The 26,827-nt window shown below is 35.8% G+C and overlaps 4 protein-coding genes across 4 annotated transcripts; all 4 read right to left on the reverse strand.

Moving 5' to 3' along the window:
* Window positions 1–99: 99 nt before the first annotated feature.
* LOC137014000 (lipocalin-like) lies at window positions 100–1,521 on the reverse strand. The gene is made up of 6 exons (XM_067378084.1): window positions 1,358–1,521; window positions 1,137–1,276; window positions 965–1,044; window positions 753–866; window positions 567–668; window positions 100–480 (listed from the first exon to the last, which is right to left on the reverse strand). The coding sequence occupies exons 1-6, from the start codon at window positions 1,448–1,450 to the stop codon at window positions 461–463; spliced, it is 549 nt and encodes a 182-aa protein (XP_067234185.1). The 5' UTR covers window positions 1,451–1,521; the 3' UTR covers window positions 100–460.
* Window positions 1,522–3,046: 1,525 nt separating this feature from the next.
* On the reverse strand, window positions 3,047–8,587 carry c8g (complement component 8, gamma polypeptide). Its single transcript, XM_067378156.1, has 7 exons — window positions 8,327–8,587; window positions 7,980–8,116; window positions 5,025–5,095; window positions 4,226–4,333; window positions 3,913–4,014; window positions 3,808–3,837; window positions 3,047–3,172 (listed from the first exon to the last, which is right to left on the reverse strand). Exons 1-7 carry the CDS (start codon window positions 8,495–8,497, stop codon window positions 3,162–3,164), a joined length of 630 nt encoding a protein of 209 aa, XP_067234257.1. The 5' UTR covers window positions 8,498–8,587; the 3' UTR covers window positions 3,047–3,161.
* Window positions 8,588–9,381: 794 nt separating this feature from the next.
* msrb2 (methionine sulfoxide reductase B2) lies at window positions 9,382–12,927 on the reverse strand. Its single transcript, XM_067378425.1, has 5 exons — window positions 12,603–12,927; window positions 11,602–11,699; window positions 11,390–11,466; window positions 9,802–9,949; window positions 9,382–9,663 (listed from the first exon to the last, which is right to left on the reverse strand). The coding sequence occupies exons 1-5, from the start codon at window positions 12,727–12,729 to the stop codon at window positions 9,559–9,561; spliced, it is 555 nt and encodes a 184-aa protein (XP_067234526.1). The 5' UTR covers window positions 12,730–12,927; the 3' UTR covers window positions 9,382–9,558.
* Window positions 12,928–13,225: 298 nt separating this feature from the next.
* armc3 (armadillo repeat containing 3) lies at window positions 13,226–26,539 on the reverse strand. The gene is made up of 17 exons (XM_067378372.1): window positions 26,492–26,539; window positions 26,296–26,413; window positions 26,039–26,164; window positions 25,882–25,950; window positions 22,734–22,909; window positions 22,298–22,492; window positions 21,930–22,113; window positions 20,724–20,876; window positions 20,489–20,597; window positions 20,151–20,400; window positions 19,825–19,961; window positions 16,386–16,554; window positions 16,183–16,283; window positions 15,218–15,316; window positions 13,891–14,085; window positions 13,648–13,810; window positions 13,226–13,426 (listed from the first exon to the last, which is right to left on the reverse strand). The coding sequence occupies exons 1-17, from the start codon at window positions 26,537–26,539 to the stop codon at window positions 13,226–13,228; spliced, it is 2,493 nt and encodes an 830-aa protein (XP_067234473.1).
* Between the last annotated feature and the right edge of the window lie 288 nt (window positions 26,540–26,827).

Here is a 26,827-nt window from a genome sequence, read left to right on the forward strand (position 1 = left end):
GGGTTTTTTCATAGTAAAATGGAGAATTTGAATGAATCACACCAACATTTGTCATTTGTAAACCAATTTAATTCAACAGCAGTAAACAAAACCACCAAAAAAAAAGAAAAAAAAAAGAACTGTTCATAAAAAAAAATGTATGTAGGTGTGGCATTAGTGATAAGACATGTCTTTTCCAACATCAACACCAAAAAAAAACCCTTGCACATCAATACAGTTCAACTTAATAAAATGCATCATTTGGACAAGGTAATACTTTTCCATCGTGTCCCCCTGCTTGAGACGTCCTTTGGATAAGCTCTGGAGTTGCAAATTGATTCGACATAACTGTGTTTAAGGCACAAAGTGAAAAAGACCAAAACCAAGCAGACGAAGGCCAGCAAATTCAGATCTGTTGTTCAGGTGAAATGATCAGACCAGCTGAAGTTGTCTTTGTCCTTAATGGTTGATGATGAGATACTTAGGCAGCTGAACATTCTCCTGTAAAATATAAATGTTTAAGTGTATTATTATTTAAATTTACATTATCAGTGACATGGTGATCGATTAATATCTTTAAAATGTACCGTTTGATGGCAGCATGGCAATGTTTTCCTCAAGGATGCCGGTGTCCAGAGAGAACTGCCTGAACTTTCCCTTCAAATCATCAGTAATTTCTGTGGTACGACCTGTGATAATGACACATTCAGAGTTCGTTCAGCATCTATTTGAGAAAACATGTAATCTATATTGTGTACAAAGCGAGCTCTTACTGTAAAGTTTGTTGAGAATCTCAGACACGCCTCCCTTGGTCTTTATGGTGTGAACGAGCGCGTACTCGTCAAATTTGGCGTCAACCACGCGCATGTCATTGTCATTTTGCCAACCTGATAAAATCGAACACACTTAGGGTAAGGAAACAAACAAAGTACGAAGATAAAAAGCTATTTAACCATTAGATGAAAGCAAAAGCAGGAAGACTTACGCTGGCTGTGGAAGACAAAACGTCCTGGAGTCTCAGTTTTCTTGGCAAGGTGCGTCATTCTCCAGCAGGAACCATCACTCCTAAGAAGCAAAAGAAGGAATAAGTTATTATTAAAAGAACATTTATCAAAACTCTTCTCCTTAGACATACAATAAAGCTAACTTGAGCTTACTTTAGATTGGAGTAACTGATGTCAAGGTCTCCGTCCGCGGTAGCCGTCAGCATGGCAGTTCCCATTTTCATGTCAGCCTTGTGACTGACAAACCATTTTGCATTTGTAGCAAAGCCCACGAGATACCACTTTCCTCCCATCTATAGAGAATACAACTATTTTAGTCCAACATAACCTGCTTAACGCCTCTATATCTATATAGACAGTATATTTGAATTTACCTTCTCCAGGTCGAAGTCAGTCATGGGCATGACTTCAGCAGAGGCGAACACTGCACAGAGCAGAACGCACAGCATCTTCAACACGACAGTCATGGCTGCAGAAGTCTAGGGTTCTCTCTCTGTATGCAGTTCAGAAGGTAAAGTTGGCTGTGTGGAGGAGACGAATGGCAGCCCCTGTTTTATCCTCAGTGAGCCCCCCCAAACCCTCCTTCCTTCAGTCCCTCCCACCTCCACAGACTGCAGGAATGATAATTACAGTCGTTACACAACGTGCAACACGCACGTGTGGATTTTTCCAGGTATATGTGGGTTTGAGAGCATTTCTGATGCTTTTTATGACTCCCGGGCTGATGCCTCGTTTGACCTTCAAAATACATGCAAACATATGTTTTTTTTTTTTTTTTTTTTTGAAAGAAGTATCTCACAGGCATTTATTTGGTCAAAAATACTGTAAAAACAGCACTATTATGAAATATTATTACAATTTAAAATAACTGTTTTCTATTTAAATATATTTTAAAAATGTCATTTATGTCTGTGATGCAAACCTGGATTTCCAGCATCATTAGTCTTCAGTGTCACATGATCCTTCAGAAATCATTCTAATATGCCGATTTGGTGTTTAAGAAACATTTCTTCTTACCATTAATGTTGTTCTGACTAATATTTTTGTGGAAAACAATACATTTTTAGGATTCTTCATTGGATAGAAGGTTCAGAAGAACTTGAAATAGAGATCTTGTGTAACAATTATACATTTCTTTAATGTCATTTTTGATGATTTAAATGCAAATTTACAGAATAAAGGCCCATTCATGCCAAGGATGATAACTATAACTCTAAAGTTTTAATAATCATTCTAATTCTAGGAGAATAAGGAAGTTCAGATGACAGCTGTTAAAGACAACAACATAGAGGAATGTTATTATTGATGTTGAAAATGTGCGGCTTAATATTTTTGTGGAAACTGATACTTACAGATTACTTTGATGAATAGAAAGTTTTAAGAAAACAGCATTTATTTGAAATGAAAATGTTTTTAACATTCTAAAAATGTCTTTACTATCACTTTTAATCAGTTTAGCCTAATGCATCCTTGATGAAGAAACAGTATTTCTTTAAAAAAAAAAATAAAATAAAAAAAAAAAATTATATATATATATATATATATATATATATATATATATATATATATATATATATATATATATATATATACTGACCCCAAACTTGTGAACAATATGTAAATTGCAAATGATGTCTAAATTAAGACTCAATAATGCAATGCAAAATATCAAAATGAATAGCAGCATTTGCTGTTGTGTAGCTTTCGATTTCCATGTGTCAAGTATTATATGGCAGGTTCTGCAGAAAGTTCATTTCTGTGTTTAATGTTTTTCCATAATAAAATGATTTCCTTTGGATACTTTTTGGAATGTTGGATGGATATGCAACATGTTTACCACTTTGTGTTGTGTAACTCTGAAAAGGGTGGGCAGGCAGAGTCTTGTTTTGAGAGTTACATCACAAACCACATAATCTTACCAAGATTGTCTTGTTTTATAAGAACTTTTTTTTACATCAAGAATGGCTTGAGGAAAAACACCACTTTCGATGCGTATTTTCAAGGATGTAACCTAATATTATGGATTAGGGGATGGGCCTTTCTCAATTTGTAGGTCCCACTTATCCCACTTGTTATGTTAAATGCTATTGTAAAACACACAAAACCTTGAAATTACAAAATAACTTTATTTTTGTAATTCTCACAGTGCTCAAAATCAAAGATGCAGGCCAGTCAGTCTTAGGTCATATCTGGTGGAGAAGAAATTATAGAGTTGTTAGGAAAAATGAGATATTATACAAAGTTATGCATGCAGGATTTTTTTTTTTTTTTTTTTTTTTGTTACAAAACCTAATTTTTGAGGTTATGCAAGTTTAGCAACACATGCCATTAAAACCAAAAACGTGATTATAACAAGCGGGAGATGCACAAATGGTTGGATTGGCTCTTTCTGTAGGATGTAAAAATTCTTTCAACCAATCAGTAAATGTTGCCTGACACCAAGCAACGACGCTGAGAAGTTAAGAAATATGATTCATTTAGCGAATCGATTCTTTTGAATCAGTTCGCAGAACTTCTCGCACGGGGTTTTACGTGCTATTGTATACAGTGAAATAAATATTCAGGTAAATAGTTTATCACTCCGTATTCGAATACTTTGTTTATTCTGTCAGTGTTCTTCATTATTGTCGAATATTTATATACGCTTTGCGAATCGGTACATTTGAATCATTAAAAAGAACCAATACAAAATAACGTTTCGTTCGCGAATATGATTTATATAAGAGTATAACAATTATTGGGTTACTTCACAATATAGGCTTAAATGTCTTACATCATAAAATATCACTTAGCCGATGTAAAAACAAACACATTTAGATCTTACCCAGGACCTTTTCTGTGGACTCGCAGAACCCTGGAAAAGAGTCTCGAGTCAAAAAGAGTTTATTAACCGATTTATTATAACAGGACTATTTGTCCTTTGTCTCACCATAGTCGGGATACTGGAAAATGACGTCCAATCCCAAATTGAATGTCTTTGCACGATCCTCAAATGTATCCACGATTTTATCAGGCACTTCACTCGACCGTCCTTTCAAAAGAAACAAATGATTTATTGAAACGATGCACTTTTTCACAATAGGCTCCACAAATACTGATGGTCAAAAAATGGTCATTTGTAAAACACACGTGGGCTTTTTAGATAATCCTAATGGAAACACTACATACTGATGCCATTATGACAATAAAGGATGGGTGTGAGAAGTTTAGGCTAAAATAGGCACTACCATAGGCAAACCTACCATATAGTTTCATGGTAATTTTCCCTGCTCTCTTAAAAACCAGCATTGCATATGAGCTGTAGTCCGTCTCAAGCACCATTATGTCCATATTCTCATCAGGTCTCTTACCTGCATAAAGGAATGATGAAAAGACAGTAGCTTCAAAAAGACTATGAGACTTACAAACATTTGAGTGACACTGTATTTGATTAAAAAAATCAAACCAAGTAGCATTTATTTTTTAGGGTTTAAATGATAGATATAGGCTACTGTTTAAAATGAAGACAGGTATTTGGACAAATAATTTGTCAAACTAGTGGGACTCTGCCTGTGTGAAGCTGATAGGAAAATAATAATACTAAAAAAAGATGTTATAGCATTATTTGCAAATATTTTGTTGTTAATGCAATTATGTTAATACCTAATATGTTTTAACTGACACTATTTGTCCAGAGAGAAAATACTAGTAACACTTTATTACAGTGTCCTTGATATACACTTGTACTTGTACTACAGTAAACTGTGCATATGTTAACCAAATGACATTAAACAAAACCCTAACCATAACCCTAATATCACCAACCAAAATATTATAATGAGTTAAATGCAGGTCTACTGTCCTTTATGAAAGTGTCATGCTTAATCATTGCTGGTTGTCTGAGGTTTTTCCCAAACCTTTTCCTTTGACTGTCAGATGTAAGCAGTCCAGGTCAAGGAAAATTTCACAATAGGAAACCATCAGTTTAGATAGTGGTAAGAATGACAGACTTTGAACTCTGGTCTGGTGGTCAGTGGAGTTCAGTCTGCACCAGATACCTACCTTTGAGAAAGAGCTGGCCAGGGGTCTTTGTTTTCATGTAGTTCTGCTTGATCTCCCAGCACTCAAAATTACTGACATTAGGAAAAAGCACAATGGATAAATACATTCTAATTTGAATTCTAATTTTAAAATTTTATAATTGATGTAAAATAATTTGATATATATATATATATATATATATATATATATATATATATATATATATATATATATATATATATATATATATATATATATATATATATATATATATAATTTTATTATATAAAATAAAATGTTTTTTATGTTTAATTTGAATTATTGAATAGTTTTAGACATGTCTTAGCAATTTAAATAAAAGAGAAACAAATTATTCTGAAAAGACAAGTTGTTTCTTGACTATCCAATGCTTTTGCTGCATCAGCTGTAATTATCTAATAGTGTAATGCTGGTGCCAAGCTGTCTAGGACCTGAGGGCCACTTTCTAAGAAAACAAAGGACTTTTCTTGGAAATTAACATTTGAACTCTCCCGCAAAATTAGCATTCTAATCCAAGACACAATCACACTGAGTAGATCACAGTCATCACACCTCAGTACTGTCTTATCTGCATTTCTTTTATTCTATCCCCCCGCCCCCCCCACCCACCCCTCTCTCTCTCTCTCTCTCTCTCTCTTCTTTCCACATGCTGAGATCACCTAATTCACCCAAAAAATCTATAAATCGATAAAACCCGTCATAAGTCGTATGGGTATATTTGTAGCAATAGCCAACAATAAATTGTATGGGTCAAAATTATAGATTTTTCTTTTAAGCCAAAAATCATTAGGATATTAAGTAAAGATCGTGTTCCATGAATATACTTTGTAAATTTCCTACCGTAAATATATCAAAAATGCATTTTTGTTAGTGGATATGCATTGCTAAGGACTTCGTTTGGACAACTTTAATGGCTATTTTCTCAATATTTTAAATTTTTTTGCACCCTCAGATTCCAGATTTTCAAACAGTTGTTTCTCGGTAAAATACTGAATAAATCTTAATTTAAAAAAATTGACCCTTATGACAGGTTTTGTGGTCCTGAGTCACATATGGTTTAATGTGAAAAATTGCTATACATGTTTGGTATCATTTTAAGTGTCTCAGTGTGACTACAAAGGTCTCATCCTGTTTTAGAACTTTACACATTGTGGAGGTTGTCCCCTTTCATAGGCTCTTTGATGCAAATTACATTCTGTCCCCAATAGGGTATAAACTACCCAGGTCTGGGACCTTAATTAATGCAAATTCCAATAGTTAATTCATGCCTTCATTTGGAGGATGTTTTGTCTTGTTTTGGGGGTGAGTATTTTTGAGCATTTAAAGAAATGTTGCAAAGGGCTCAGGGCCACATTAGCCTGTAATGCCGAGAGTCTTCCATACACTCAGCATTATGTATTTTTCAGATGTCCGATTTCTGAACATTTGATGTTTTGTATTGATTATGTTCAATGCATGTAATTTGCATGATACATTTACCTGACTAATAATAATTTGTTACATCTGATTTTATTTTGATCTACTTTTAAATTATAAACTTTAGCACTGTAGATTATGCCTACGTTGCATCCATGTTTCCGCAAATCTGCATCCATGGTTAAGCACCTAGAGCTCAGGATAGATGAAGCATAGGGCAAATCAGACTATCCCACAGTTTCACAGACAAGGCTTAAGCTAGTCCCAGACTAAAATGCATATTTTAGCCATTTTAACTGTAAGCAATTTGCACTGACATATCTTAAAATATGTCAGTGCAATTGTTTTGTCTCAAGATGCATACCAGTAATGTTTTTTTTCTAGGGCATGTTTATAAAAGCTACTTAAAGGTGCCCTAGAACTTTTTAAAAAAAGATGTAATATAAGTCTAAGGTGTCCCCTTAATGTGTCTGTGAAGTTTCAGCTCAAAATACCCCATAGATTTTTTTTAATTCATTTTTTCAACTGCCTATTTTGGGGCATCATTATAAATGAGCCGATTCAAGGCTACTGGCCCTTTAATTCTCGTGCTCCACGCCCACGGAGCTCGCGCTTGCCTTGAACAGTGCTTAAACAAAGTTTACACAGCTAATATAACCCTCAAATGGATCTTTACAAAGTGTTTGTCATGCATGCATCGGATTATGTGAGTATTGTTTACTGTTATATTGTTTACATTTGATTTTGAATGAATTTGAGTCTGTGCTCCGTGGCTAACGGCTAATGCTACACTGTTGGAGAGATTTATAAAGAATGAAGTTGTGTTTATGCATTATACAGACTGCAAGTGTTTAATAATGAAAATACTGACGGCTCTTGTCTCCGTGAATATATGGTAACTTTAACCACATTTAATCTAGTATCATTTAAAGCCCTTTGAAGCTGCACTGAAACTGTAATTTTGACCTTCAACCGTTTGGAGTCCATTGAAGTCCACTATAATGAGAATAATCCTGGAATGTTTTCATCAAAAACCTTAATTTATTTTCGACTGAAGAAAGAAAGACATGAACATCTTGGATGACATGGGGGTGAGTAAATTATCAGGAAAAATTTATTTGAAAGTGGACTAATCCTTTAAATAGAATAATCAAATGTCTAAGCAGCCTAAATTAGCCTATTATATAAATGACCTATAGCCCAATCCAATGCCATTCCAACCTAAAGTCGGGGTCATGATAAAATGCAGTCAGATAAGAGTTGAATTTAGGCCTAACTTTAAATTCTTTAATAAGTAATCGAAGACACAAAAATAGCTGGAAGCCTTTAGCCACACCATTGGACACACCACATTGGGTGGACCTTACAAGGGTCAATACAACAAAATCTTAATCTCGATTATGATCTTAATCTTAATTTTACCAATATTCGGAGTAATCGATATTATAAAGCGAACTAAAATCAGCTGGCAAGACTTGAACTCAGTAAAGTGCTCCCCCTTGTGACATAAGGAGTACTTACAGTTTTCTCACAGTGCTGACAGACACCTTGTCACCAGTGACAGTCCAAGTGACAGCCGTGCTCTCCACTTTGAAGCCGCTTTCCAGAAGATTCTTACACCGTGATGCTACAGTAAGCAGGTACCACTTCCCACTCATCTAGAGAGAGTGTAGTGTGTGTGTTTTTTAAATAAGATAGTGTAAATATAATTCTGTGTGCATACTGCATTTATAAAGAAATATATTTGCCGTCTGTTGAAACAACACAGGGCAAGATTAATGGCCTATCAATGTGAATAATGTTCAGATGATGAGCGTGCCAAAACGAATTAACTTAATTGCTTTGACATAAAGTATGTTGAAATATACCTGATCAATGTTGATGTTTTGACCTGGAGCTAGTTTTTCAATAGCTTTTTCTGCCTCGGATTTCTTTGGCTTCGGTGGTGTTGGTTTAAACCGTGCTCTTCGTGCCTCGGCAGGCTCCCAGAAACTGAGCCACGCGAGCACAAAGAACAGATGTAGCCAAAAGCGACTCATGGAATCAGTTGGGTTTTTTTTAATCTGTTGCTTTACTAAAACGCATTATAACAACCCTCCTCTACAGCTAGACATTCGCTAATAAGAGTCAGTAAACTATCCAGTGTTGCCACACACAGATTAGGATGATGACCCTCTCCTCAAGTTTATCATTAACCCCTCGACAAACCCACACAAAATGTCGATTTCTGACAATATTCACTTTGATACAACCAAACATGTCATTTACAAACTTTTTTTTTTTTTGTCATACACTCTTAAAAGGAAAGGTTATTTATTGGCATTGATTTTCCATGAGGAACCTTTTACATCCATGGAAACTTTCCATTTAATAAAGGTTCTTTTAAATGTTCTTCAAAATTGTTCTTTTAAGTGTTGACTGAAAGGTTCTTTTCTTCTAAGGCTTCACTGTGAAACTCCCTTTTGGAACCTTTATTTTTATGAGTGTAAAGTGAGTGCATTCTCAGATTTTAAAGGGATAGTTCACCCAAAAATGAAAATTGTCATTATTTACTCACCCCTAAGATGTTCCAAACCTGTATGAATTTCTTTCTTATGCTGAACACAATAGAAGATATTTTGACAAATGCCATGTTTTTATGTTGTTGTTGTTTTCTCCATACTATGGAAGTCAGTGGAGTCCATCAATTGTTTGGTTACTGACATTCTTCAAAATATCTTCGTTTGTGTTCAGCAGAAGAAAGAAATTCATACAGGTTTGGAACAACTAAATGATGACAGAATTTTCATTTTTGGGTGAACTACCACTTTAATGTATATTTATATGCAAAAATACAAGATATCAAAATTCATCATTACTGTGGATAGGAAAATAATGACACCTTTTTGAGGTGGGGGATATGAGATGTTTAATCTGCAACTTTATCTTCACACAACCTCCAAACGTTTTTTTTTTTTTTTTTCTCAAAATAAACCTTGTAAACTGTAACTCATAGCATACCACAATGGACATTTATTATTCAAATGCTATCTGTTTTCTTTATTTGTACTGAATAACTGTAAAATCCTATCCAAGGATATAACTGCTGGATGTCTCTGCATTATTTTTCTCTGGGCTTAAAGTTTAGAGCTACACTGTTGATGCAGAATCTCTGGCCAGTCGGATCTGGACCATCATCAAAGACATGTCCAAGATGGGCATCACACTATAAAACAAAATACATGTTACAGTGGTATCTGGGAACCTGAAATGAAGGGGGTGAATTTTTATTCATTACACACCGTATGTTACCATTGCCAACACAATAACTCAACTGGCTGACATCATTGTGTCCTGCACTCACATGTTTGCAGATAACCTCTGTTCCTGTGCTACCAAGCGAGTTGTCAGGGCGACGGACAATGTTGGCATGACTCTCGTCTTTTTCCCATGTCCCGTGAGCCTCATGGAAGGACGGCCACCCAGTTCCTGCATCATATTTTGCTTCTGAGCTATTGGACCGAAAGGCAGAAATGTATTTATCTTTGCAAGTTTTAACTTATGCAAAACATATATATAGTCAAACCAAAAATTATTCAGATACTAGATATTTTTTTACTAGTGTGTGCAGGACACTATAGTCCATTTATGTAAGTGAGGATAGCAAAATAAACCAAAATGTGACATATTATACCCAAAATTTCTTCATACAGTGGACTACCAGTAAAACTGATAACAATTTGGGACCAAAAATTATTCAGACACTTTGACCTGAACATGTTTTGCTTAAAGGAACACTCCACTTTTTTTGAAAATAGGCTCATTTTCCAACTCCCCTAGAGTTAAACAGTTGAGTTTTCTCCGGTTCTGGCGGTACCACTTTTAGCATAGCTTAGCATAGTTCATTGAATCTGATTAGACTGTTAGCATCGCGCTTAAAAATGACCAAAGAGTTTTGATATTTTTCCTATTTAAAACTTGACTCTTCTGTAGTTACATCGTGTACTAAGACCGGCGGAAAATGAAAAGTTGCGATTTTCTAGGCTGATATGGCTAGGAACTATACTCTCATTCAGGCGTAATAATCAAGGAACTTTGCTGCCGTATCATGGCTGCAGCAGTTCAATGATATTACTTAGCGTCTCTCACAAACGTCTCCATGGTTGCAAGGCACGTTCCCTGTGCAAGCAGGGGCTCACGGGCGCTGCGTAATATCATTGCACTGCTGCAGCCATGATACGGCAGCAAAGTTCCTTGATTATTACGCCTGAATGAGAGTATAGTTCCTAGCCATATCAGCCTAGAAAATCACAACTTTTTATTTTCTGTCGGTCTTAGTACACGATTTAACTACAGAAGAGTCAAGTTTTAAATAGGAAAAATATCAAAACTCTTTGGTCATTTTTAAGCGCGATGCTAACGGTCTAATCAGATTCAATGAACTATGCTAAGCTATGCTAAAAGTGGTACCACCAGAACCGGAGATCGGCTGAATGCATTCGAAAACGGTAAATCTCAACTGTTTAACTCTAGGGGAGTTGGAAAATGAGCCTATTTTCAAAAAAAGTGGAGTGTTCCTTTAAGTGTTATCGGACATAATTAAGATTATTTTTTTCTGACACAGTTTAACTCTGAGATCTTTTCATATTTTATTACCATTTTTTTAAACTATAGTGAACAAACTGTATTAATGAATGAAATGTTCAAGGTGTCTGAATACATTTGGTTTCACTGTATATATATATATATATATATATATATATATATATAGATATATATATATATATATTTCTCATATTTAATAATTTAATATTTTTATATTTAATATTAATTGTTTATCATTAATGTTTTTCTTTATAATTGTAAATACTGTCATTAAAGTATCAGAGTGTCTTAAAGGAGAATTACACACTTTTAATTGTATTTTGATTTTGGTTTTTAAAAATTCTTACCTAAAAAGAGGGGAGTCACAGCAAACACAGTGGTACATACCCACCTCATTGTGATTCAGGTAGATGCCACTGAACGGCTAGGAAATAAAAAAAAGGTACATGTTTTTAAAGAAATATTAAAGTATCCAAAATTGTGCAAGCTATGCAATGTTGTGCATATGCTTACACATATGTATTGTTGTTTATACATTATTATTGCTTTGTTAACTTACCACCTCTGTTCCCTTTTCTCTTGTAACAACGTACTGTTCTGGAGTCAGCTTCCTCTGCCAATCCGTGGACTGGTCATAACGTGTCAATGACTGCAAACCTGCACAAACAGCCAGAGTCGTAAATGCAGTACATTTTGTCCTCATTATTTATGTACACTGGATAATATTTGAAACCCATACGAAACATTTCCCTAATGAACATGTTTTAAACAAAACTTCATCTTGGGAATATTGTTTTAATTAGTAACAATTTTTCAGGTTTACAGGTTTCACATTCATCATGTTGGTCTTCTGTAGTGTCCCTTTAACAAAAGTCTGGTCTTTAATGACATCATTCTCTAGGAAGTGACATCATTACCACCAACACTATGGATTTAATAATGTATGTTTTCTGTTTGTTTTTGTGGTATTAGATGGTTTGTCTCAAATCTCAATTTAAAAACAAAAATAAAAGAAATCAAATGTATGATCATACCTAAGAAACATTAAAATATATACAATTATTATATCTAAAATTATCTATTATATATATATATATATATATATATATATATATATATATATATATATATATATATATAGCTAATATTATTTACTTTATTTTGTAGATCATTATCAGTCAAACACTGCTATTTTGTATTTTAATTGCATTTGTATTTGAATTCGTGTAATTTCCGGCGTCGCTGCAGGACAGGTTGATGTAGACTACAGGTAATAAAAGTTTTCGTTAATTGTTCTTTTCTTTTCTTTTTTTTTTTAAATCATTCATCACATATAAACTTTCTTTTGCAGGCCTTTCTCAAAAGCCAACACTGCATTTGAGTAATCAGGTCACGCATGCATGTTCTGAGCGACATGACTAGAATAACTGCACTTTGCACCGACTCACTAGATAACTAAATGCAATTGCAAGTAGACAAAATACAAAATAATTACAATTGAAAGAATATCTTGAGGCAATTCATTTTTGAAACACAATATATATCGAAATAAACCCCTACCCGTAGATGTAGAAATCAGCCGAATCCCTACAAATATCCTCTTTTGAGGTAAAATTGATTTGGCAGTTGCTCCGCTGGAAACGATAGAGGAGAAGCGAACTAGAAAACGTGACATTTTTCTCGACATATTATTTCATGCAGTGGCCTGACTTTCTCCTCTATTAGTTAACATGGGCTACTCAATAGACTGAAAAGAAGCTGAATTGAGCTCAGCTGTCTTCATCCCCCCTCACAGCTCGAGCACCGGAAAACGGTCACAACTCACATAGCCTACTTTATGGGTCACGGTCGACTAGCTGATCAAACTTTGCACCTTTTGTCAGTGGACTAACCGCATCATGCGCATCGAAGTTTTGAAAAATATGATTTTTGAGTTGTTTTCCGTCTTATTGGAATGTTTTCGCTCTTATCATCAGTCTATTTCATCGTAGACTTTGACCTTACCGCCTTCCTCAACCAGTTATTATCATCAGAGATGATTCAATGTAAAGAAAATTTAACCAGAATACACATCAGTTTTGATAATACTTTATTAGAATTGAATTCACTTCATTTTAACAGATTATAATAAATAAAATATGTCTTAAAAATGATAAATGATGCCTTAACCAATGTTATAGTTATTAAATGGTCTGATATGCCAGAGCTGCTGGTGAGTTGTTTTTCATAAGGTTTCCAGGTTGGTGCATGAGATCTATAATATAGCTTTCAGGCTGAGAGTTTCCATAACGTTTCTTTGGACCGGCGATGAGGATTTCGTTCCAGGCACGGTTGTATTCTCCTCTTATAAGACTGCAGCTCAGCCCAATTCGGTCTGCAAGAACCTAAAATGTATTGCAATTAATCACTTACATACAATTGGGCAGAAATATCTGCTGCAACTAATTCATAACCACAAAGAACAATTTTGGGGACACATCCCACTAAATATTCACAAATTTGATTTTTATTATATGGTTATTAAATTATTACAGTCCTGAAGATCACTGTTTTACACATGGGCGGTCCTGTCAATAGCACAAAGGATCTCTGGAGCATAAATTACCTTGAAAAGCAACGCTCTGTGAAAGTAGGTGCCCTTTTTTATCTTTCCAATGAGAACGATGTTGGAACAGGCTTCAAACTTCAGCTCGCTAATGTGCAGTTCCCACAGGAAGTCATGCAGCTTCTCTGGCTCAACCTGGCCGCCCATTGCCTCGCACACTAACCTGTGAGAAATGATCACTTATCACATTTCTGCCATGTGGATGTTGAATATGGGATGACAATGAAAAAATAAAAAACTCACATGGCCAAAGCCGTATACATTTTGACCTCATCCTGAAGTGGCGAGATGGATTCGGCAGCCTCTTTGAGGAGCTTATGAAACGCAGCGTCATACGGCAAGCTCCATGCTTCATCTACCACCGTCTCCTGCTGCGGCTTACTCTCATCTTCGTCCTTCTTTTTCTCATCCTCTTTTTGACCCTTTCCCTTCATTTTACTTTAGAAAGAGAGATGAGAGCAAGAAACATGGTTTACAGGAAACCCGTCGATCCCACTTTATATTAGGTGGCCTTAACTACTATGTACTTACATTTAAATTAATCATTTGATACAATGCACTTATTGTGTACATACATCTCATCTTACATGTGTATCCAATTTCATTAGCAGCAAAAGTGTTTTCCAACACAATATGAACACAATAAATATTTTGTACTTATTTTTGATGTAAGTACATAGTAGATAAGGCCACCTAATATAAAGTGGGAACAACCCATCTATAAGCAGTGTTGGGGGGTAACTCATTACAAGTAACTTGAGTTACATAATCAGATTACTTTTTCAAGTAACTAGTAAAGTAACACATTACTTTTTCAATTTACAGCAAAATATCTAAGTAACTTTTTCAAATAAGTAATGCAAGTTACTTTTTCAAATTTGTTGACTGACTACTCTCCTGTCCCCATTTTAAGGGAAATAAAGTGCAAAGGTGTTGTGTGCACTCTGTGGTTACCGTAACTCTAGACTAAATGTGAACAGGCATTTACTCATCTCACTTGTACGAAAACATCCAGTAAATTAATAAAAACAGTATATTAACAGTAACTATATTAAATTACACAAATATACTTTACATACAATTATATCTATTTAATCTAACTTTATTAACCAGTGTCCTTTCTGCTGACCTTCAATGATCTAATTCAACCATACTAATAAGCAAAAATGACTTTAGAGTAGATTTAGAAATGAGTTGAACTTCCTTCTCCTGTATCCTATTCTTCTTTGATCCAGAATTGCAGCACAGCTGAAAGGTTTGTTTGAGCTGCGCCCTCTACTGTACCGGTGTAAATATGCATTTAATCATTTCACTTTTGGTGTGAAAGGGCTCTAACATTTGCCAAAAATATAATTTTTTTGTTTTTATTAAAAAAAAAACAAAAAAAAAACAAGCATGCCCAGCCCCGGTGAAAAAAAGTAATGCAAAAGTAATGTAACGCATTACTTTTCATAAAAAGTAATTAAGTAACACAATAAGTTACTTTTTTTTAGGAAGTAATGCAATAATGTACTTTTAAAAGTAACTTTCCCCAACACTGTCTATACACAAGTATACACAACTCACACACCTTGGTGTTTTGCTGCTCCTTTTGCTGCTCATAACAGATGAGGATGTAGTTTCTGTTGGACTGTCTGACTTACGATCATCTGGTTCCTTGGTAATAGATCTGATAGAAGAGAAAGAAGCATTTTTAAACCTTAACATGCACAGGTTACACTTTATTTTACAGTGCCGTAGTTACATTGTAATTACTCAAATAAGTACTGAGTAATATTAATTAACTACATGTACTTACTATAGAGTTAGGGTTTGGTTTAGGGTTAGATACTTGTAATTTTGCATAATTTACTGTTATTACTATAATTATTACATGTAGTAACGTGAAACTACGTCACTAAAATAAAGTGTTACCCATCCACAAAGCAAAAACAGCAAACTACTACACATTTCCTAGAGATATGGATCAAATGACCTTTGTGCTCACCTGTGGAAATCAACTAATTTATATGGTAGAATCGAATCCACAAACACAAAAACAAACATTTAAAGTGGTCAAGTAAAGTAATTAACTTGAACTGAGCATAAATTTTGTTGCTTAGGTCTCAAGTGGCAGAATTCCCATTTCTCTTGTGGGAGCTCTAGGCCAGATTCCAGAGCCAATGCATGCAAAAGAATTTTCCCCGGGGGGAAATTCATCTATCTGCATCTATCTGTTGTGCAACAGAGGTATTTAATATTCAAGTGTGCTGCTGTAGAACTAATGGGCTGGAAAAGGACGGGCTCTGAAAGTCTTTATTCTCCACAAAGAACTTGTTTTGTCTCTAAAGTGAGATTGCAGAAGTGAAAAGAGATCTAAATACTAGTGAAAAAAGACTAAATGTGCCCCCCAAATGACTATGAATACATTAAATCGGTGAGGAAAAACTGCTATTTGTGGAGCTGTTTGATACAATGTTTGAACAAGTTTCATGTGACAGTAATTTAAAACAGTAGGTTTGGATTTCCTAAGCATAACTCTTGGCCTTAACATACTGATCCGGGGGCTTCCCATTAACTGCAATAGTGGCTCGATGTTGGTTGACAGCTTGTTTTGATATATCCTCTAAGGTAGGAACCTGATGACCCATTCTTATCTGCAGGAGGAAGAGAAAGCAAGATAAAATAGAAGTTATTGATTTGTGCAACCTCTACGATTGAGTATATATTTTTCTCTTGAAAAACATTCACATGTGGACCTGTCCAGGGTCGTAGAAGCCATCAGTGGTTATATTGCTGGCTGACAGGTGTCCTGTCAGACTATACTTCAACGATAGATTGCTGTCCAGAAGCTTCTGTAATGCCAGCTCACTAAATTTGTTGTTACGGTGTGGTGACAGGTTGATTTCCTGGAGTATCTCTAGAGCTCTGTAAGATTGATGACAACAAAACCAAACATCAGAACAATCAATGAAGTTAGCCTTTAACAGCAAAAACATCTAAAAGAATAAATTTCTCAGAACCTGTCAGGAACATGTCCTGATCATATTTCAAAAATTGAAGCCTATTTTGGCACCATTACAATTTTATAGTAGTAGCACTGCATTGCGATATAATGTTTATGACAAATTAAAAACAATTAAAAACAATTAATCTGCATAAAAATATAATGTAATGCAAAGTGTGAGGAAAAAATATATCATTTAAATTGTAAATTGTAATTTTTATATGATGGTAGTGTTTATTCTTCCATTATTTATTCAAAATATTTACTTAAATTATATTTCAGTTGATTTAAATACAAAAATTACTGTGATTACAATATAATGAAAATAGCTACCGAGAATAATGTGAATTATGTAAAATGTCCAGATGCTTTACAGGAATGAGAAGTTTGTCAATGGAGGGCGAGATCTGTTTGGTTACTGACATTCTTCCAAGTATCCTCCTTTGCCATCAGCAGAACAAAGAAATTTATACAGGTTTGGAACAACTTGAGGGTGAGTAAATGATGACAAAATTTTCATTTTTGGTTGATCTATCCCTTTCATGTTTTTATATATATATATATATATATATATATATATATATATATATATATATATATATATATATATTCAGATTCAGATTCAGATATCTTTATTAGTCCCCAAGGGGGCAATTCAGTTCTACAGCCAACCCATCCCATCCAATAAGGGTTAATTAGAATTATTAGCACACAATAAATATAAAAATTACAAAGTTAAAAATGTATACAAACGATTCACCTGCCAATGACAGAACAAAGTAGTGGAATACCAGAGCCATTTGTGTAGTTATAGGTTCTCATTCAAGAATCTTATAGCAGAGGGAAGGAATGAATTTGCGTAACGATTCGTTTTCCGTATTGGCACATAATACCGCTGACCTGACTGCATGAGAACAAATCCATACCTGAGCACATCTGTGGTTGGCACAGTATTCTATCTGCTTTTTGGACCACTCTTTTTTTCCAGAGGGAACTTAGATCATTTAATTGGGTACCAGTAATTTTTGAGCATACTTTAACAATGTCGCTCAAACTCTTTTTGTCTTTCACAGCTAAACCATTAAACCAACCCAAGAAAGAAAAAGTTAATAGACTCTCAATGAATGCCTGATAGAATGTACATAAAATTCTTTTACAGACCCCAAAGGAGTTCAGCTTCCTCAGTAGGTATATTCTTTGGTTTGCTCGCTTGATAATGCTATCAGTGTTCTCTCTGAAATTCAAATGTGAATCAAAAACTGTGCCCAAATACTTGTATGTTTGAACCACTTGAACACCTTCATTTTGTATTACACTTAGTTTTGGTTCGTCACTAACCTTCCTAAAATCTATTATTAATTCTTTGGTCTTTGACACATTTAAGTCAAGGAAACTGTCGTTGCACCATCTAGCAAACTCCTCAAGGGCACTGCTATGATCAGGTTGGTTGCCCTGTAAAAGGGACAACAAAGCTGTGTCATCTGAAAACTTCACTAAGTAGCTGTTCTCCCAAGATGACCTACAGTTGTCAGTGTATAATATGAAAAGAAGGGGGGAAAGCACACAGCCCTGAGGAGAGCCTGTATTTGATACGATAACAGATGACATATTTCCATTTACATAGACCTGCTGCCTTCTATTTGTTAAAAAATTTAAGATAAGTAATAGGATCTGCTCAGGTAACTTAAAATATGAAACTAATCGATCAATTAGAATGTGAGGCTGCATTTTATTAAAAGCTGAACTAAAGTCAGCAAATAAAATTCTTGCATGAGATGCAGGTTTCTCAAGATGTTTATACACCTTGTCAAGAATAAAAAGTTTTGCATCCTCTACTCCCTTACCCGCTTGATATGCGAACTGTAGAGGATCTAATTTGTCTACAGTTAGGGGGATGATTGTGTCCTTCAAGATCTTTTCAAAACATTTCATGACCAGGGAAGTTAATGCAATTGGTCTAAATTCATTGAGCTCTTTAGGAAATTTTGTTTTAGGGATGGGTATTACTGTTGATGTTTTCCATAAATCAGGTATATCCCCACTATCAGCACATTTTTGAAAGATAACTGTAAAAGCCTCACTAAGCTGCTCGGCACAATAGTGGAGTGTACGCCCACAGATTGCGTCAGGACCGGGAGCCTTACCTATTTTTATGCTTTTAAATAGTGTTGTGACTTTATCCTGTTGTATTTTTATCCCTCTCTGATGCTTCCACGTCTCTCTCAATGTGACTAGACAATCTGAAAACGACCTTTCAAACCTACAGAAAAATTTATTAAAAATATCAGGCAAATCTCCATCATCTATACCACTCAATTTTATTGGTTGCCCTGTTCTACACACAGGCTGATTAATGGCTGCCATGGTTTTAATGCCTTGCCAGGCTGCCTTTAAATCCCCACTATTATACTGATTTTTAATTTTATTCCTGTATTGGCTTTTTGCTTTCCTTATTTCATTTTTGACTTCTCTAGAGGCAGCTTTTTTCTCTACCAGGTCCCCTAAATAGAATGTCTTTTTTTTTCTGTTGATAACACTTTTCAATTCCTTCGTTACCCAAGGCTTGTTGTTGGGATAAATGACCACTTTTTTAGATGGGATAGTCATATCAACACAATATTTGACATAGGCAGACATTGTATCCGTAAGTTCATTAATATCATTACAAGTGTCATAAAAACAAGTCCAATCAGTACATTCCAGACACCCCTGTAGAGAGGAAATGCTGTCTTCTGTCCAAAGTTTTATGTTTTTTTCCTCACGCTCAAGACGTCTGAACGCGGGCTTATACACAGGCATCAAATAAATACTGTTGTGGTAGGAGGCACCAAGTGGCGGCATAGCCATAGATCTATAGGCTCCATTTACTGAACCATAACATAGATCTAAAGTGGTGTTCCTCTGCGTTGTAGAACAAGTTATATACTGTTCATATGATCTTAAGGTCTTGTCTAAAATACAGTGGTTAAAATCTCCTATAAAAAACTTAGGGTCCTCTGGGCAAATAGAGTCCAGTCTGTGTATATGTCTATATATATATATATATATATATATATATATATATATATATATATAAATCAAAAGCCGATTAGTATGGAAACATGCTCCATTTATGGTGTTAATGTATATACTTAGAAATATCTACTTTGAACTTGTAACATTTAGTGTATTAAAGCATAAAACATGCTTACCCAGCACTGCACAATTCTAGGGCTGTTATTTCATCGTTTGCACACACACTAATTGCCCAGCAAGCATTTCTCCAAATTTCAGCATGGATCGATTTGAGCAGCTGAACTAAAGGTGACAGGCCTCCAACATTTCTCAGCTGCATGTAAAGAAAAACAGAAAAACAATCACCAGAAACAGCACATAATGCAATGTAGAACAATATCCATTTACTGTACGTGCTTTACACCCCTGACCCAGAAAAAAGTTTGTTTTTTCTACACTCAGCTGATAAGCTGTGGTTATTGTGAAATTGACTTTGAAATTGACTTTTTTTGTGCAGCGCTACCTCTAGCCTGGCCTCTGCATCACAGGCCAGTGAAGCCACAGCCTGCATTGCACTGATGAGTGTGTTGTTGTCAGTGGAGTGTAGCAGCTCCACCAATGCTGGCATAGCTTCATGGGCCAGAATGCTTCTGCGCAGCTCCTCCTGCGATGCCATGTTTGTCAAGACCGATGCCGCATACACAGCTGCTCCTGTGCAGCTGTCTCGCAGCTGTTGCACCAAGAGCTCGTCACCCCCTGCATCATATATAGCACTGAAAATGAAAAAAAGGTACATTAGAGTTGTGCAATACTGTATTTATTGACTATACAATCTCGTTGCACTTCAAGATTATGCCTCACTAAGCATTGAGATAGTTGCTGTTGGTCAGGCTGGACAGGGCTTCTGCGGCTGCCGTTCTCAACTCACTTCCTTCACTGTTCAGCAGCTGCACAATGGGCCCGATCGCATCTGAAACACACAGGCACATCGGCTCTTCAATGACACAAAAGGACAAGATGATAAATTAAACAAAACTAAAGTCATGTTGAATTAAAATGGGAAATAAGCTTGGATACTTTATGTATATGAGATTACCCAGGCATCTGAATGTGTCCCTGCTGGAAAGGTTTTTGCTCACTGCTGCCACAGCCTGGCATACAGCAGTACGCACACTCTCATTATCCTGCATGAGAAGATCAGTAAGGGCTTTTTCTACATTCCGTTCATGAAGAATTTTTCTGTTCTCACCTTTATGGAGAGAGAAAAAAAAAAGACATTTTTACACAATTAAAATTAAATTATGAAAAAAATCCTCTTTTGCTTAATACTAGTTCCTACTACACTGTCAGACAAAATGCACAAAACATAAGTATATCTTAAAGCTACACCTATACGTACCCTTAAAATACTAATATGTCGTCTTAAGGTACTAATATGCATGCTTAAAGTACTAATATGTACCTGTAAATACAAATATGTCCCCTTGAAGTAGTATGTTAAAATTTTAAAATATTAATTTATACATGTAAGTACAAATATACACCCTTAAAGTACTAATATGTCTTTATAGTACTAATGCAACCTTAAAATACAAATATGTACCCTTAAAGTGCTATTATGTAATTATATTAGTGTCTTAAGAAGACAAAATAGCTCTTTCAGAGTACATATTTGTAATTTAAGGATACATATGAGTACCTAAAGTGGACATATTACTACTTTAATGGTACATATATGTATTTACAGGTACATATTAGTACTTTAAGGGTATCTTTACAATATGTAAAATATATGTCCTCTTAAGGTACTAATATGAACACATAAAAGTACTAATATGCACCTTTATGGTACAAACTGTGCCCTTAAATTACTAATATGTACCCTTCTGGATAGTTTGTCCAAGAATGAAAATTCTGTCATCATTTACTCATCCTCAAGTCAGTACAAACCTGTATGACTTACTTTTGTTTGAGGGAAAAAAATAAATAAATGAAGAATGCTGGTAACCAAACCATTTTGGTGACCACTGGCTTCCATTGTATGGGCAAAAAAACAGACACATTTCTTAAATAAAATATCTTTTATGTTCCACAGTTTTGGAACAACATAAGGGCTATAAAATTATTACAGACTTTTCATTTTTGGGCAAATTACACCTTTAAAGTACTAAACATGTATTTTACATGAGGTACAAAGATTTACTTTTAAGGGTACTTCCCCATGTTGTCTTAGAGTACATAGAGGACAAACTGTCATTTGCCAAAAAAGTGTAAAGATATGATGGGTTTTTTTTCTCCGTACTGCTCTGTGCCATCCTGGCTATGGCTTTGGCTGCATTAGCCTGCGCTTCAGGCAATGTGGATGTGCCAACAAATTGCAGTATCTGTTCCAGGCCACCCATTGTCTGAATAAGCTGCATGGCCTCGCTGTCTTCCAGACAGTTACAGATAACCCTGAGAGCCCCCTCATGCAGTTCACTAAACTCCTGTAGGGAAGAGACACAGCTGCCATTACTGCTCAATCATGTGCTGCTTGATTTTGATTGAATCACTTGAATTGTTCTCAACTTGCGTACAAGAAGTTGAATTGCTCATAATGAAGGTGACTAAGGAGCAGTTTCGAAAAGGCTAAGTGCACATGAATAATTCAGATGAGAATAATTAGCCTACTCTGGTCGAAAGGAGCTCAAGGATTCTGTCAAAGCCCTGTACATTCCTAAAGGCCACACGGGTTTCACTGTCAGTGGTGATGTTCTCTATGGTGCGCAGTGCAAGCTGCTGAATAACGGGGAACTCTGAGCGCAGTAGATCCAGAAGTGGGGGGAGTCCATTTAGACGCTGCACAGCCGCTCGATTCTGAATGTCCTGAGTGTGCAAAAAGCAGAAAAGTGCACAAATAATTGATTTTAACAGCATCCTTCTGGAAGTCAAAGGGTTATGCTTTTAAAGCTGATCAAATGACATCATTGAAAATACAAATTGTTTCAAATTCCATTTTCGTCTAACAACTGTGTTTTGTTAGCGCTGTAAAATACCACCCTGACAAATGTCTTTTAGTCTAATTCACAACAGACCTTCTGTCTGACTCTGACATCTGTTGTCTTACTTGTACAAGATTAAATATGCACTCCACAGAATTTTTCTTCACATCAGGATCTGGGCTAGACAAGAGCTGAATAAGAGGTTCAAGTCCCTTGTGGTCAAATATCTGGATCTTGTAGGAGAAGTCCACTGACAATGACGTCAAACACAAAGTGGCAAACTCGTGGACCGCAATATTCTCTGAGGAAAAGAAGGTAAGGAGAAAAGAAATTAAAAAGAGAATATATATATACACACACACACACACCTATATACAGTCATGTGAAAATGTTAGGACACACTATTGAATTCCATGATTTTCCGTATCAGGACATAATAAAAAATCATCTGGTCCTTGGCAGGTCTTGGAAAATAAAACCTCAGATGAATAACAACAAATGACATATCACACCGTTTCATTATTTATTTAACAAAAACTAGGCCAAAATGGAGAAGCCATGTGAGACAAACTAAGGACACCCTTACTGTTAACATAGGAATTAAGAGTGCTAATCAAATGCCTTTGATGAATTGATCATCAACGAGTGTGGTCACCTCTATAAAAGTAGAGGTTTTGGCATTTTGTTGGTTTGGAGCCTTTGGTTGTGTGTTAACACAATGCCAAGGAGGAAAGACATCAGCAGTGATCTTAGAGAAGCAGTTGTTGCTGCCATCAATCTGAGAAGGGCTATACAGCCATTTCCAAACAATGTGAAGTCCATTATTTTACAGTGAGGAAAGATTATTCACAAGTGGAAGACATTCAGAACACACACCAGTCTTCCCATGAGTGGACGTCCCAGCAAATTCACCTCAAGATTGCAGACAATCCAAGAACTACACCTCAGACTCTACAGGCCTCAGTTAACATGTTAAATGTTAAAGTTCATAACAGTACAATTAGAAAAAGATGGGACAAGTATGGCATGTTTAGAAGGGTTGCCAGGAGAAAGCTTCTTCTCTCTAAAAAGAACATGGCAGCATGGCTTAGGTTTGCAAAGTTGCATCTGAACAAACCACAAGACTTATCGAACAATGTCCTTTGGACAGACAAGACCAAAGTGGACATGTTTGTCCATAATGCACAGCACCAAGTTCATACCAAAAGTCAAGCATGCTGGTGAAGGGTTGATGATTTTGGGCTTGTTTTGTAGTCACAGGAAGTGGGCATCTCACAGACATTGAGTTGACCATGAACTCCAAAGTATTCTAAAGTCAAATGTGAGGCCATCCGTCCGACAGCTAAAGCTCGGCCAAAATTGGGTCATGCAACTGGACAATGATCCCAAAAACACCAGCAAATCTACAGCAGAATGACTAAAAAAGAAAAGAATCAAGTCCAGACTTCAACCCGACTGAAAATAAAAAACAAAATCTGTGGCGAGAGCTGTGCATAGACAAATGCCTACAAACCTCAATAAACTGGAGCAACTTTGTAAAGAAAAATGGGCCAAAATTCCTCCAGAAAGATGCGGGAGACCGATAAAGTCAGACAGAAAATGATTAATTCAAGTTATTGCTGCTAAAAGTGGATCTATAAGCAATTGAATCAGAGTGTGTCCTTAGTTTCCATCTTGGCTTTATTTATGCTAAATAAATGTAAAAATGTGTTGTTGTTAATCTGAGATTTTATTTTCCAAATTTTAAGACCTGCCAAGGACCAGATGATTTTTTATTATGTCCTGATATGGAAAACCACTGAATTCAATAAGATGTCCTAACTTTTTCACATGTTTGCATATATTTACAAACTTTTATGTTAGATGTGATTAATTGTGATTAATTGATTTGACAGCATTATATATACAGTATATATATATACAGTGGGTGTATGGAAAGTATTCAGACCCCCTTTAAATTTTTCACTCTTTGTTATATTGCAGCCATTTGCTAAAATCATAAAGTTCATTTTTTTCCTCATTAATGTACACACAGCACCCCATATTGACAGAAAAACACAGAATTGTTGACATTTTTGCAGATTTATTAAAAAAGAAAAACTGAAATATCACATGGTCCTAAGTATTCAGACCCTTTGCTCAGTATTTAGTAGAAGCACCCTTTTGATCTAATACAGCCATGAGTCATTTTGGGAAAGTTTTTCACACCTGGATTTGGGGATCCTCTGCCATTCCTCCTTGCAGATCCTCTCCAGTTCTGTCAGGTTGGATGGTAAACGTTGGTGGACAGCCATTTTTAGGTTTCTCCAGAGATGCTCAATTGGTTTTAAGTCAGGGCTCTGGCTGGGCCATTCAAGAACAGTCACAGTTGTTGTGAAGCCACTCCTTCATTATTTTAGCTGTGTGCTTAGGGTCATTGTCTTGTTGGAAGGTAAACCTTCGGCCCAGTCTGAGGTCCTGAGCACTCTGGAGAAGGTTTTCGTCCAGGTTATCCTTGTACTTGGCTGCATTCATCTTTCCCTCAATTGCAACCAGTTGTCCTGTCCCTGCAGCTTTGGGTTCTTCTTTACCTCTCTCACCAAGGCTCTTCTCCCCCAATAGCTCAGTTTGGCCGGACGACCAGCTCTAGGAAGGGTTCTGGTCATCCCAAACATCTTCCATTTAAGGATTATGGAGGCCACTGTGCTCTTAGGAACCTTAAGTGCAGCAGAATTTTTTTTGTAACCTTGGCCAGATCTGTGCCTTGCCACAATTCTGTCTCTGAGCTCTTCAGGCAGTTCCTTTGACCTCATGATTCTCATTTGCTCTGACATGCACTGTGAGCTGTAAGGTCTTATATAGACAGGTGTGTGGCTTTCCTAATCAAGTCCAATCAGTATAATCAAACACAGCTGGACTCAAATGAAGGTGTAGAATCATCTCAAGGATGATCAGAAGAAATGGACAGCACTTGAGTTAAATATATGAGTGTCACAGCAAAGGGTCTGAATACTTAGGACCATGTGATATTTCAGTTTTTGTTTTTTAATAAATCTGCAAAAATGTCAACAATTCTGTGTTTTTCCGTCAATATGGGGTGCTGTGTGTACATTAATGAGGAAAAAAATGAACTTAAATGATTTTAGCAAAAAGCTGCAATATAACAAAGAGTGAAAAACGTAAGGGGGTCTGAATACTTTCCGTACCCACTGTATATATATATATATATATATATATATATATATATATATATATAATGCACATTGAATTTGAAAATGAAAAAAGTGCCTGTACCTTCAGGTGACAGTTTGCTGATGACTGCAGGTATCACATCCAGTGTCTTCAAACACTTTTTAACTTCATCTGTTTAAAAATGACAACTAAAAATGAAAACTATGTTGCTGAACATCCTTTGATTTACTAGCAGTACCTATTTTTGTTCCCAACGTACTGTTAGAAGCCATGACGCCCAGAGCCATGACAGCATTCCTGCTCACAGTCTTGTCCTCGTGAGAAATGAGACGACAAAGAGGTTCAATCGCTCCCAAGCACATCAAAGAAGTCTTATTCTCATCACCTAAAAATATCAGCACAACAGCAGAACACACACATTGATCAATAAAGGAAAGCCACACAAGGGAACAGTGAGCACTTACCTCTGCAAAATTCTCAATGACCTTAGACGGTAAGACTAGATTAGACTGTTACCTTTTTCTGCGAATTTGTGGATGGCTTCACAAGCTTTTGCCAGCACCTCTTCTTCAGGAGAGCTGAGCATGAGAACCACTGTCGCTGCTGTTTTGCTCTCGATAGGTAGAGGGTCGAACTGAAGGAATAATACTTAGGTTGAAAATATTTCAAGAAAGCACTGGAAAATCACTCGACTGAAGAAAAATGTTCTCACCACATCTTTCTGGAATGTCTCGGCCTCTTTTTTGACTTTTTTCCCCATCTAGATGTCAACCCGCCAACAAGATAAATAATAACAAAAACACCTAAATAAACAATCTCTACGAAACATGATTATAATAAACAAATTCTACAAGACAAAAAATACCTGCTACAACTGAAAGTTGTGTGCTTGTGTTTCTGTTTAGCTGCTGTTGCTAGGTGACAGATGTAATTTACCATTTCACCTGTAGGTGGGGCAAGAATCACTCTGAAACAAGCTTGGTCAATTAATTATTTATTTGTTTAAAATATGTCTGTCATGAACCGTTAGGTGGCTCTGATGTCATAA

This window comes from Chanodichthys erythropterus, chromosome 23, assembly GCF_024489055.1.
Source record: "Chanodichthys erythropterus isolate Z2021 chromosome 23, ASM2448905v1, whole genome shotgun sequence".
NCBI classification, from domain to species: domain Eukaryota; kingdom Metazoa; phylum Chordata; class Actinopteri; order Cypriniformes; family Xenocyprididae; genus Chanodichthys; species Chanodichthys erythropterus.